At 41.7% G+C, this 14,120-nt stretch overlaps 1 protein-coding gene across 2 annotated transcripts in view; it reads right to left on the reverse strand.

Annotated features, from left to right (window-relative positions):
- Nucleotides 1–645: 645 nt before the first annotated feature.
- RIMS4 (regulating synaptic membrane exocytosis 4) overlaps nt 646–14,120 on the reverse strand; it is a 98,615-nt gene continuing 85,140 nt past the window's right edge. Inside the window, exons 4-7 of one of the 2 annotated variants that reach the window (XR_009464324.1) lie at nt 13,988–14,089; nt 13,607–13,746; nt 11,096–11,367; nt 9,288–9,371 (exon numbers count right to left, since the gene is read on the reverse strand). Coding sequence is in view for 1 of the 2 variants with exons in the window: in XM_059733184.1 (XP_059589167.1) it covers nt 9,153–9,371; nt 13,607–13,746; nt 13,988–14,089 (461 nt within the window). In the remaining variant the exon portion in view is untranslated. Of the gene's footprint in view, nt 9,372–11,095; nt 11,368–13,606; nt 13,747–13,987; nt 14,090–14,120 lie in introns of both variants that reach the window. The other variant, XM_059733184.1, reaches the window with a different exon arrangement.

Consider the following 14,120-nt stretch of genomic DNA (forward strand, 5'->3'; position numbering starts at 1 on the left):
TTTTCTTGCCCTATCTTCTACCATTTGTCCTGGAAAAGGGGTTGACTGGCAGGAAGATCCTACAGCATGCCTCTTCTGCCCAGCCTAGCTCTACCTTGGCCATCAAAGGTAGTATCTTGAGGCCCAGTCACCGCTTGCAGAGGGACACTGAGTGTGTGCTGCTTGCTTGTCCAGTCCACTCGAATCCATGTATTTGAATAGGAGACACATGGAGAGAACAGCCTGTGATTGGGCCACCAGCCAGGTATGAATCACCTGAATGATCAGGCTGCATTCTGGAAGTGCACACACTTGCCCTGCTGCTGTCGCTCCAGCAGGTTCCAGATTCAGGTGATTTCAGGCAGCAAGCTATTCGTATTATTTATGGCCTTATTGCCAGAGTTGTTCAAGACCTGATTAGATAGGGAAGCACTGTGTGGGGCAATTTCTACCTGAGACAGGGCATCAGCAGTGTCCTAAGCTCATCACCTGTGATAAGTCCAAGCCCTGGGAAGTGGTGGACGTTGTGTTCATATGCAAGACAATTAAAGTGTTTAGTGGGAGAACAAATGGGCAATTTGAAACTCTGGGCCAGCAAAACCTTAGTAGCCAGGACATGGGTTATGATAGGTAATGGATGTATTCAATGAAAATCCTTGAATCTGATTTAGGAAAAAAAAAGGTTTTTATTATCACCATTATCAACATTGTCATTAGCTGAACACTGAATTGTAAATCACTCAATCGTCAACACATTGGCTGAATAAAACCTACAGACAGGAAAAAAGTACAGCAGAACCCTCCTTTAAATACAGACAACTAGCCCACGAACGGCGCTATGCATGGCGCGCCGGGTCACACCACGCTTCACGGACTACAGTGCGATATGGATGGAGCAATCTGCTCCAAAGGTTTCCACCCAAGGGAGTCCACATACCTTGCAAGTGATTCACTGTGGGGGCAGTGCTCCTGTGACTCCTGGAGAACTGGGATGCCAGCCTCCTGGTCACTGAAAGGTGATCATGTGTGTTTGCACATCTCCTGCAATGCAGTCATGCATGAGATTTAGCCGAGTCATGCATGAAAATACAGAGGAACGTTTTAGTGGCTCAAGTGTCAGCCAGGGATGCCTGCCTCTAACAGGCAACAGGAGTTAGGCATTTTGCTGCCACTTGGCCCTTTGACAGTCTCCCCCGTGAATGCCATAATGTAAGGAGAGTGGCAAATAAGTCAAAATGGTCTCTGTCCAACTAAAGCAGCTTTCCTTGTGACAGCGAGAGCACCAGCACGACAACCTGGGCACTGATCAAACCACAGAGATGCCAAGTGGAAACCAAAGAAGATCAGACTGGACAACAGTCAAAAGAGAGATCAGGTTGTCATGCTCTAGGAATGCAGCAGTTCCTTGCTGGTTATACACAGAGAATGCTGGGTTCTTTGGAGACTTACACAATGCTACCTCGAGGTAATTTAAACTTTAATCCCAGATTAAGGACCAGGCTTTGCAGCACTTATTCCTGTGGATAATCCTGATGTGAATGGTCCCCCAGAGATCAAGTGGCCAATCTGTTTAGCAGCTGCAGCAGGACCAGGTCTTGAGTGTGCATCTACACTAGGAAGTTTGGTAGCTACTTTTCCACACAGGACAGAAAGTGGCTGCACTATGGTAGAAATGCTAGAGAAGACAGAGCTGGGTGTCATCACCATCCCTGGCCTGCACAATGGCATGGGTGATGCAGAAAGCCTCACAGGAGTTGCATCTTAGGTTAAGGATGGTTGATGATGGGCTCAACCCCATGCTGACTTGGTCTCACTTCTCAGCAGTGTCTGGATGCAGTAGTGGCCCCAGGAGAATGAAATACGTCAGCCCAGTGGCACCTACCTGGAGCCAAGATCAGCCTCCAATCTCTGTCATTTGAAATAAAGCTGGGACCTTGAGGAGGAAAAATCCTATCAAAAGGAGAGAACTGGCTGAGGGAGAGGCAAGAGGAGTGGAACAGAGAAGTGTGAAGGGACAGCTGCCCTTGCCTTATTGCTGGTAGGGGGAGCGCTCCCCTCCTGATTCCATCTACCCTAACCTTGATAGTCTGTCTGGAATTTGAAGTCACAGATTCTGCTCTATCCTTGCTAGAAGCTCCTCCTAGGGGAAAAGCCTGCCATTGATCTGGAGGCAAAGCTGTCATGAAAATGGCTGAGAGTTTTGCATCTAAGCAGGTGGCAGTTTATGGCACTGTCCTTAGTCCTGGCTAGTTCAACAATGCAATTGTCCATGCCCACGATTCCTTTCCAACTCAAAATGGAGAGCTGCCTAAAAAGCCAGTCCTTTCTGCCATGCACTCTCCCCACCCTCATCTTGGGATCAGAGCAATCCCTGTGGGGATGTAGCTTGATTCACCTGCTGGGGGGGGTTGCCTACTGTTTCTTCCCTTATGAAATGAGAACAGGCCATGACTCCATGGTGTGTCACCATCCAGCTAATAGAAAAGGCCCTCTCACATGGCTTGGTGAGAGGGCCTTTTCTATTACTCTAAATCTTTTCTCCCCTCTAAATATCTCAAAATGACACACTCCACTTGAGAAGACAGATTTGTGGAAATGGAGGAGTGAGAGGTTGTGATGGATCAAACAGTATTAACCCACCTGACAAAACTGTAAAGGTATGTAGGCACCTAGACATTCAGATAGGTATCTGGCGGGATATTCTAAAGTTCTGCAGAGAATCTCAGTCTGAACCTCTCTAAATCTTTAGGCACTGAAACCCATTTTAAAACCTGGCCCTTAAGGCTTAGTGCTGCAGTTATTATTCAGCCAACTCAGCTTGGTTTTAGTGGGAATTTGCATGAATAAAGACTGGGATTTGTTCCAAATTGGCCTTCTGATTGGTTTTCTCTCCTAACCACTTATTGCTCAGTGGCCAGGACTCAAGTAATCCCTTTTCTCACAGACGAGGCTGTGTCACAGCTCCCAAGGCATGCAACTTGCTACAGAAAGGCAAATTCTGAATATCTGGGCTGCAGAAGTCTGTTTCATGTTACAGCTCTGGAAAGTGATGAAGACACAGACCGGTAAGTCCTAAGCTGCATTTGCTGGTGCTGTGTAGAGAACTGGCTGAGAACTGGCAGGCTTCTTTCCTCCTCCTTGTTTTCAGCTGCTACATATTGCTCTAGAAGAAGCTCAAGCTGGAAGAAATTGTCTACCCAGGAAGGGATGACAGTAGCAACCAAGGAGAGATTGTGTTTCAAAGCAAGGAGATTTGCCTCTGAGCCATTGTTAATGGGAGGGCAAGACCTCAAGACAACATCTCCATTAAGAAGCGTTCATGCTTTGAAGAAAAGTTAGAGATTCCCTGGGAAAAAGACACTGCTGCCAAGGTTGTGTACGTGTCGGGAGGGAGTGGAATTTTCTGTTGCTGCCTGAAGTATCATTTTTATGTTGGTGCTGGTCATGTAGGGGTGAAGCATAGATGGGGATTTGACAAGTTAACAAGATAGTGGCCATATTGTTGGAGGTCGAAACCACCTATAATCCCATTAGAAGAAGCGGGACTACATATATATAATAGCTTAGTTCAGTTGGAGTCCGAGATAATGGACACAGGCTTGTCAGCTACCAGTCTTTTTATTACCAGGGTATATTCAGTTATTGACAGTATAAACATTCTAGTCTGCCACACTGGGGTTGATGTATGGAAGTTTATTCTGCTATGTTATTCTGCCCAGCATGTCATTGCAAACCTGGCCAAGAGCTTAGTAAGTTTGAAATCAACATGAGGATTTCTCCATAGACTCCTTGATGCACGGGGGAGCTCACATGGAGGAGCATCCGAACTCATTGCAAGACCTACATTTTATTTTGCATTGAATATACATTGCATCTTGTAATACTAAAACATTCTTAAAATCTAGTTATCTTCTGGTCCTGCCATTTTGGAATGGTCTTTAAATGAACCCAGCATTATCTAACTTTCTGTGGAACTGCATGGGACTGTCACTGGCTTATGCATTATCCCACGTTATACTTTACAAAGTTATGTTTATCTCCATCTTGGGTGGATTTTTTGTAATGACAAAACGCCATCTGTGGAATGGACAAAAAACCCCACAAAAGCTTTAATGAGCAGCTCAGTATACCACTCAGTAAAATCTGCCTTTAGTTTGCCTGTGGTATCCTAAAGAGAACCACAGCTGGAGGGCAGAATTGGCATAACCCCAGAGTGCAAAGTTTTTCACAGTCTGAGGCGCTGCAGTGGCAGTGGGAAAACCTTATCGAACTACAAATACTGAATTGCCTAAGAACATCAGGGAGACTGAAACAGTCATGAAGTTTACACTGAAACTATTATTAAAGCTGTAGTTTGAAGTTACCTACAGCTGTGTTGCATTCATAACCTAAGAGAGATCTCATGTCGATGGGCAAGTCTATATCATAATGAATGTTTCTCGCATGGCAATAGCCCCATCTTCATTTTATTAACCATACCTTCAAAGTTAATATGGTCCTTTTAAAAAGTGATGTCATTAAGAATGAAGACAACTATATACTTTATCAACAATATGTACTACAGCCTGCAAGTCACAATCTGTGCACATCAAATGGAATATATTATTGCTTGTTAGCCTATTAGACTTTCTTTATAAAAAGATTTTTATACAGAATACAGAATTATGACAAAACTAGCTAAGTAGTTTTCATCTTGAAAATACAACATCAAGTTCTTCAACAAAGGCTTGGATAGTAGCTGAGATTTAATGAATGTTAACAAATATTTTAATAATAATTTAATGATCAGTTTCAACAGAACTTTCTATAGGACTCTTTTCTGGTTGTTATTTACAGATTCCTGTTCGTTTTTGGAAAAAATGTTGATAAAATATAACAAAGAACATATAAATCAGAAGAATGAGTAAACTTCATACCCAAAGCATTAAATGCTTTTGAAAATGCTAAATCATGTCATCTGTTAAAAAACATATGCTATCTTGTTTTTAAAGAAAAATATTTATCCTGTTTTAAAATATTAATAATAGCATGTAATAAACTAACTCAAAATGAATTTCATAAAAAAGTTGTCTTGCTGTCTACCCATTACCAACCATGCTTAGGATGAGGTTCTTCTAACTGCCTCAACTTTATAGAGGAACTTGTAATGTTCTGACTCCAGAAGACCTATGATTTTGGAACACTAGATTGATAAAGGATCCAGTATTTAAAAACTTTAAATATATACAGCGCAAGAGTTCAGTGATCTCCCTAAAAATTCCTTTGCTGTGAAGTTGGGATACACTTTTTGAGCCAGGATCAGGCCAAGGTTTCCCTTGCCCTTTTCTTCCAGACAGACTTGCAGAGACTAAACCCTAATGCCTTGGGTCTGTGGAGGTTCCCTTGGTCTGTCTCTACTGATTCAGTTGCAGGGTGGGGATCTTGTTTTGTCTCTATATCATGCCAAATGGGTTGAGAGAAAGGAAAGCAACACCAGGAGGATGGAACATCAGATTTTTTGCCCAACATGGCTTCTGTGTGTTCAGCTTACTAACAGAACAGTTCTCTCACTTCTAATATTCTGTTCTTCTTGTGTTCATAGAATTATCAATGGGAAAAGATAATTTTGTCCTCAGTGATGTGGTCATCACCATCCTCTCATTGAAAAAAGTATAGAAACAAATAAATTAATATCCACGGACTGAGCCTTCATTCTGTTTGAAACCAAGCCTCCCATCAAGATTAAGCATAGCTTTTGGAATTAAAGAAATGGAGAATCAACCTTGCCTTGGGCAGACACTAACTAGTCTCCATACTCGGTCCTCTTTACTCGCACACCACGTATGTACCACTCCTTTTGCTTAAAAAAAGAACAATAATAACTAACACCTAGATTTAAACACAAAACAACTGTTTTGCCTTTTTTAAAAGAAGACCAAAATTCACATTTCAGATGCTAACTGCTCAAGACAACTGCTACTTTTACAAACTCTAATTGACCCGAGCAGAAGTTAGAGCTACCACATCATATTATCTTGGAGTTGGATGAAAAAGTTAGGTTTGGCAAAAATAAGCTTTTCTAAGCTTAAGACCCTGCTTGGACTCTCTATCGCTTGGCGTCTTTATTTAAAAACTGGGGGTTAGAAAATATTTCCTTTACTTCTACCCAAAGTTAGTGAGTTAAGTTAAATGCAGAAGCCACAGTGTGAGCTTCTATAGCCTGAGAAATGGAGAAGTTTGGGCTATGATTGTAAGGACCTGGCCTGCCCTTCATCTCTATGCCTGCATGAGTCATTAGAAGAGTTGCTGTGATTTTGTTCTGCTTTGTTTTAATCTCAGTGAAAACTTTTTATTTGCCTCTAAGTATGACCTACAGTGTATGGAACCAGACATTGCAACATTGACTTAGTCCATAAGAAACAGGAAGTGAAACTGACAAGAAACAGAAGCAAACTTACTAGCCCACTATCCTGATCCCAGAGCAACAGAAGATAAACAACACAGCATCAAACAGATGGTGAAAACTAGTTTCAGTTTTCATACTATCAGGTGTTAATAAAATAACACAGGAGAGGAAATACAATTTATAGAATAAGAATTTAACCTGACAAAGACCTTTTAATGTAATAAAAAACATAGACAAGACAGTCAAAGTTGTATAAGTCCTATTTTTAACTAAACTGATCACATTGAGCTTGCAGAGTTTTTGGAGAGGGGGACAAAAACCCTGTGGAATTTCCTGTTCATGGAGGACCAAAGCCAGTCCCAAAAGGAGATTTCTTGAAGGTACTTAGTTTGGTGTATATCATCCCCCAACTCCTAATTAAAGGTTTCAAAAAGTTGCATACATACTAATGAACATAGGTAAAATGTGACTAACTAGATATACAGGTAGATAATGTCCAAACCATATACCAATAAAAAGTTTTCTAAATAACTGAATATAGGACCCCTGCCATTCAGTTATCAGGCTTGGAATGTATTTGTATTTTCCCATAGTCCTTTTAAAGACGTAGTTATTAAAAGATCCAGTGCTACAAACCACTAAATCTACCTAATCTATTCTAGTTCATACACATATTGTACAATATTGCCTAGTACTTACTACATACCAAGAGGAAAAGGTGTTGACTTGAATTACAGTTAATGTGCTTTTTTGTTTTTTTAAAAAGAGTCACAACATAGTTTGACCAGCATGCAACAAACTTTTGTCAGCTAATATACAGAAATTGTCTAATACAATTAGGAAAAAATAATTAGAGTGAGGCCAGAGACATAGTTTACCAAAGAAATTAAGAGAGTGGACTGAAATGTTGAAACTTTACTATCTTGAGACTCTTAAAATTCTTAGGTTTATGTCCCTTTCCCCTTTTACATTATATCAGTTTTTACAGAGCTCGTTGTTGGGTCCATTATTTTTGCACCTATTCTGTAATTGCTTCAAAATAAATTTAAAATGCCACAGACAAGCAATCACCACAAGCACTTTTTCCATCCTATAAAACTTCATGCTTATATTCTGACATATTTGTGGTCCACATGTTGACACATCCAGTGTGTTTCAATGACAAGTCAGGAATTTGCTGGTTCCTGAGCATTACATAGGACCTCGGCTTCTTAAATCACCAAACAAAATATTTCCTTGCACCTACTTTGAGGCACTAGCCACCAAATCTCCATTAAAAATTATGACAAGAAATCTAGCAGAAAGGCCCACATAAAGAGAACCCCATGAAATCTGTCAGCCTTCTAAAAAATTCTCCTTGGCTTTGGGGAATGGGTGTTTCCAAGCATAAGATTTTGTATCACCTGAACAATCTAATACAAATAGCACATTACCTCCACTGCTCTAGTATATATGACTCTCTTTAACAGCAGCTACTGTCTGCTCAGCAGCTTACAGAATATACATTACAGGGTTAACCTGCATTTACTTACAACTAGCAATGGATGTTCTCTGTTGCTGTCCTTAAAGCAAAATCTACATATGTTATGACTAGAGCATCTGTTAGATTCCCCAACCACCACCTCTTTCTGCACTCTGGGAAAAGTGTCCTCCTCTTTCAATACACCTAACAATGCTTGTGTATTAACAGGGTCATCTTGGGCAAACCCACCTTCTTTAAGCATGGAAGGGGACAAGTTGAGTCCCTCTCTAGAACCCCTTACAAGATGAAAAGTTGAGTTTCTCTTTGCTGCACTCCCAGAAATATCACACCCTTTCCTTTCATTGAATAAAACTATTATTTCCAGTTAACTCACAGCATGACATCTTGGCAGAAGAAGGGTAGCACTTTATAAGATATGTACCAGTACACAGAAAAGATGGACAGAATGCAGAAGGTAGAGTAAGGGACGCAGGGCAAAAAGGAAGGAGTTTGTAAACTGTGGAATGTTTTATCTGACAACGTGCTAGTAAACCACATCGCAAACTGAAAGTCTGATGTTCAGCTCCACTTTCAGTGTTTCTCTGAGCAAAATTGCAGCTAATTATCATGCTAAGTGCCTCCATTAGAACTGTCTGGTCTGAGTAAAGTATGCTCTATTCATTTTCCTATCAAATATGCTTCATCAGCAGTGTTAGCCAAGAATGTATTAAAGACACTTGCTGGTAATTTGGCACAGTTTAAAAACAAACCAACAATTGTTTTACAACTAACATGATTCTTTGATGTAGAATTTACTCTAAAGAAAGAGTTCCTTTTTTATTAATTCATTTTTAAGGAGAAAGATTGTATAAAAAACACAAAGCTCCCATAAAAGCTTGCTATCCCTGCTCTCTTCTGATCAGATGTTTGCATCTGAACCTTTCAGGCAATGCCAGAAAAGTCTGGTTTGGAAATTCATAAAGTACAAAGTTAAAATACCTTCCCTGCTCAAAAAAAATGATGCTGTGACTTTCTAGGGTAAATGGTGATCTGTAATAAGGGTGCCAGAATGGTTGTGAGAGAAGTTAAACATGAGGGGTATGGATAACTGACAACTAGGACTCATGCCCCATGGCACCTCCAACTTAGATGGAGAGGATTGCACTGCCCTCTCCCTTGTCTTCTGTCTAAGGTCACTGGGTTATCCTCCTCTTCCAGCTCCATAAGAACTGATTGAACATGCACCGCACTTGAGGTCAGAGTTCCAGCAAACAAAACCTTGACAGCATGTTTAAAAAACAGAAGCAGTTCCCTTTTCCTTACTCATTAAGACCTGTCACAGCAAGGTCCCACCGTGCTCTCCAGAGAAAGCTGTGAGGACTGGCGTAGGAGTGGACCGGTAGTGGGATCTACCATTGAGGAGGTCGGGAAAAGCTTGTACCAGCCAATGGCTAAGGTTGACAAATCCAGTTCTTCCAAGAGAACCCTGGCTACTCCCATGAAGTGTTTGCGCTCCATGCGTCCATAGTTTCCCCAGACTATCACCTTGGAAACAAGACAAGAGGGACATGGTTAGTTCTCAAATAAAGTGAGAGGAGAGTCATACATTCTTTTGAAAAAGCGGTTCATACTAAGTCTGATCCAGTAACTGCTATGGTCAATGGAAAGGTTCCCTTGGAGTTTAAATGGGCTCTGGATCCAACATCTATTTTTTACACAGTGGAAAACAGAATCCTAAATCCACACTGCTGTATTTTAAAGGGTGTAAATCAAACTTATCAAGATACACTTGCAGTGCATGGGTAATGGTACCACTTTACAGCCAGGTTATTTAGGTCATGAGAAGGGGGCAGGGTTGATGTTGTTTTTTGTTTGTTTGTTTGTTTGTTTTGAGGTAGTGTTATGCATCCTAAAAATAGTAATTGTTTTATTAATTAAAAATAAGCATGTCTGCACATACACAGAAGCATGTGCATGTGTATTTATTAAACATGCTCCTGTAGTGTGTGCAACAAATGCTGCAGCACTAGAAAAGGGGCACGCATGAAGTCCCCATCTATAAAATGGGGATAACAGTATGGCTTTTTTCCTTCCCTAGTTTGCCTTCTCTGTTTAGACCATCGTTCTACATGCTGATCTGCAGAGGCAGACCCTTCTGCTTGAATAGGGGCATGTTCCCTTCAGAGATCCCTTGTGCAAGTGAAGGGGTTCCAACATGTGGTATGTTTTGCAAATGTAAACTCTTTGGATTTCTTACTGCATATCTGTACTTGGCCACAATGCAGCCTCTGTTATTTTGGGAATCTATAGGTTCTAATATGTTTTCAATGACAATAATGGATGCAAATCAGAATGTGAAACCTGGACCCATCTTTTCTATTTCTCTTATAATATTGCATTGGCCAGAATCCCAACTACACTGGTACCAGAAGTATATTTCTCCTTCAAACCATTAAGTAATTGATGCCTTTTTTTAAATCAAAAGAATCTTGGGAGGAGAGGAGGTGGCGATTTCAAGCTCTTTTTTCATCTGCTAAAACGAGAGGCAGATGTGATATACTTACTCACAGGAAGCCGTACCATGACTACTCCCACTATAATTGGTGGAACTACTCATGGTACAAGGTCCTATGCAATATGAATGAGGGTGACAGATAAATGAGGGTGACCTGATGAAGAAAGCTTTGCATTTAAAAGCTTGTCTAACTTTATCCCAACCATGCAACTGGTCCAATAAAAGACATCACCCACAAAAGTCTTTGCCTCTGGTGACAGATAAAGGAATTTGTTGAGCACTTAGCATGGCACATCCCCTACCCTGATATCCATGCAGATCTCATGGTTGTTCAGGGGGGTAATGTGTTTGTTTATATAAACATTTGAAGTTCTCTCTTTCCAGGCATTACAGTGGAGCTTGACTAAATAAGCAGGCCAGAAGAGGCTTGCAGAGAGAAGACAGAATGCTTGTATTGAACAGAAAAACTAAGTTGGGGCATTGGCTTGCAGAGAGTTAAATGGCAGCATGAAGAGTAAATATTGCCTTTGTTTTCTGCATCTTGTGCAACATGCCATATGGTGATGAGACATGGTTACTCACACGGTGACAAGGCAGAAGCTTAGCCTTGGCAAGTTGGCCTAGCGATACAAGATGCATGTGTCATCACAAGAATGGAAAGGGTAACATGCTAGGAAGGAAGGCTTGAATGCTAAGAGGAAGGTCTAGAAATAAGTGGTAAGACAAGCCAAGGTGAAAGCTGAATCACACTTACAACACAATGGAGACCAATGGAGGGTGAAACAGGCACAGCAAGCAGCATCGGCAGAAAACACACTGGGAACCTGTGCATGACCTATTTGGCTCAAGACACAGGCGAGTTCAAAGTGAGGTCTTTGTTCCGAAGACGAGAGGATGAGCATCATGGTGATGGTGATGAAGGTGAATGGTGACTTGTGGCTAATTCTTAACCTCCTCTTCCCCTACTCCCTGTGTTAGCAGCACAGTGCAGCTTTCTCTCAGTGTAAGCTGAAGCTGCCGCCTTATCTGTATCAATGAGGAGGAGGGGGGAAAAAATACAGGCCAGATTAAAAGTCAAAGCTTTATTTAGGGAGCTAGGTACTGGAGTCAAGTGGTTTGGCTGAGGTGAATGCAAGGTACAGAGTGTAACCCACTTTTTATTCTCTTTGAATAAGCTGCAGTGACGCATTACAGTGTTTTAAACAGTTATCAGTGTAAATGGGACTGGGTACAGCAACGCCACTGATGGACGTGCCTGGCCCCCCTGCTTAGTAGCACCTAGCTCAGAGCACACTACTCCCACAATCCTACCCCCAACATAGCTAACAATGCTACACATGAAATATCTCCAAGTACAGATTTTTGGTGGCTTTCTTGGTTTGCTACTGGTTCCCCAGTGATTTTCCCTGAACCCACCAGCACTGAGCACAAATATTCAGAAACTGGAGCTTAGGTTAATTGAATGACACACCCAGTCACCCACAGGGTGTGGATAAACCAGGATTTACCATTACGGAGGGCAACTCTGACCAGGGCAAAGGTCAACAATCAAACTGAACTTCTGAAGCTGAGATCAAGTCAGAATAGACAATGTTCTGTACATCTAGAAGGTCTCCCCCAGAAGCAGCTGGACTATTGCCTCTTTCTACATGGAGTTAAGTACCTGTGCCACATGGAGGCAGTGTCTTATGTGAGACAAGGCTGTTATTAGCCCACTACATTCAGGTCCACTTCGATCTCCACTGGCTGACCTTTTTCCCTGGATTATATTAAAAAAATCTTTACTGTAGCCCAGGTTTGGCTACCTCACTCCTACCTCTGACCCATACACACCCCTGTTGCAGGGGAGCAATGCAGATGAAGCAGCTCAGGGTTAGATTCACCCAGAGGCAGAGTGTTCATGACAGCCCAGCTGTGAACCAGTCTCAGGAGAAGAGGCTAAACGAGACCCAACCCCACGCAAATCAAAATACAGGTCTCATTCCTTTGCTAAAATGTTGCTTGCATGGCCCTTACTTGGCTGGAAAAGTGGGAAATCAGATCCCTAATTAGTTAATTAATCAGCAGATACCTGCATATACTATCTGAAAGAGAAAACTCCTTCTAACCAGTAAGAACCAGGATCAATTCATTTACATCTGTGATCTGGTAGCAGTATTCTCCCCTTCAGTGGAGATAAACAGCAGAAACTTGAAGTCCAGCACAGCAATGTTTCCAGCAAACCATTAGCCAGGATTGATTGCATGTAATACAAGTAGAGGATAATTGACAATAAAAACCATTTTCTTCCCCCAAAAGCTGTTGAAATATTAAAAGTGGGCATTTTAGAGCTGGAAGGATATGGCAGTAAAAGACAAATGTGGAAGCAGACAAGACATTTGATCAGGAGATAGTTCTGGCGGATTCTACAAACTTCATTTATATAAACAAAGAAAAACCTTAGCTTACACACATGCATGCTACTCTTTCATATACTATAGACCCGGCAATGGGAAAAAGTGAATATTTTATTAGTACAACCAAATGCCGGTGTTATACAACAAGGTTTATAGCTATAGAGGGCAACTGAAAAAATAATCATTATATTAGTTCTCTGTGGGTCCATCTACATGTGCCATTAGAGGGCAGCAATAAACTGCGAAGCTTATTTCTCTGCAGTTTATTGCTTCCAGGAAGCTCCTGGGAGTGCAGCTGCATGTACACCTTTACCATAGCACATTTTGCTGGGGGTCAGCCTGCCAACCCAGAGCTGCTTGACTAGGCTCAATGTGCTGCAGGAGGGGTTGGCTGGGGCACGAGGGTGCTTGAATGCAGGGCTAGTCAGCAAGCAGCCCCAGCATTGAAGCACCCTGTACCCCAGCCAGCCAGATCAGCATCTATATGTGTTGCTGCACACAAAAAAACTCCACAGCAGGATAGTACTTGTATTTACAAGTGCTACCCTGCTGCAGAATGTATTGGTTTCATGTGCCCTAATCGGAGTGCACGTGTAGATGCTGAGATGTTTACTGTGGAGTTAATTAGTCAACTGTGCAGTAAACATCTCATGTAGACATGCCCTGCTATACTCAGTAGCGGGGTTTATTCATACTGTGTTAATCAAGTTTAGATTGAGTGTGTTTGGTTTAGTAAGTTTTCTATTCATAAATATTTTCCCCATTGTTGTCAAATACTCCGATTTCTTAAACTCAGTACATTATGGCAGTGGCCGAGTGCAGACAGGGGAAGACCTGGTTCTTGTCATTCCCAGAGCTGCTCATCTTACCTGTAATACTTTGCCTTGCGGGCTCTCGGCAAACAGTAACACTTGATTGTATAGTGGGTCTAATGATTTGCGAGCCACTTTTGTCTTCTTTTTGGCAATGCACACTCCATTTTCTAATAGATAAGCCTTGATGTAAGCAGCTGAAAGAAAAACAGGCAGTCACAGAGTTGACGAGATACAGCTTTCTCTGCTGTCAACTGTGAAAACAGCATCTTGCAGCAACCAAAGAATTCACTGTTCATTCCATCTTATTTTCAAGAAAATGTATAGAGTAGAAATGTGCTAGGTCAGGACCGTTATTCTACCTACTGAGACACAACTCAGAAGGCAGGGGTTCAGGTGGTTGTCAGTGACTTCAAGCAGGCCAAAACACTCACATACCTGGAAGAGTTTTGGAGCCAGGCTTTGGAGTTAGTCCTCGGGCCTGTATGATATCCACTTCTAGATGTCCATTTCGCTCCTGCAAGCCAATTTCCACATCCCCTGAACAACAAGCCAAAAACATTTAGACAGA

The sequence above is a fragment of the Alligator mississippiensis genome, chromosome 9 (genome assembly GCF_030867095.1).
Source record: "Alligator mississippiensis isolate rAllMis1 chromosome 9, rAllMis1, whole genome shotgun sequence".
NCBI lineage: Eukaryota > Metazoa > Chordata > Crocodylia > Alligatoridae > Alligator > Alligator mississippiensis.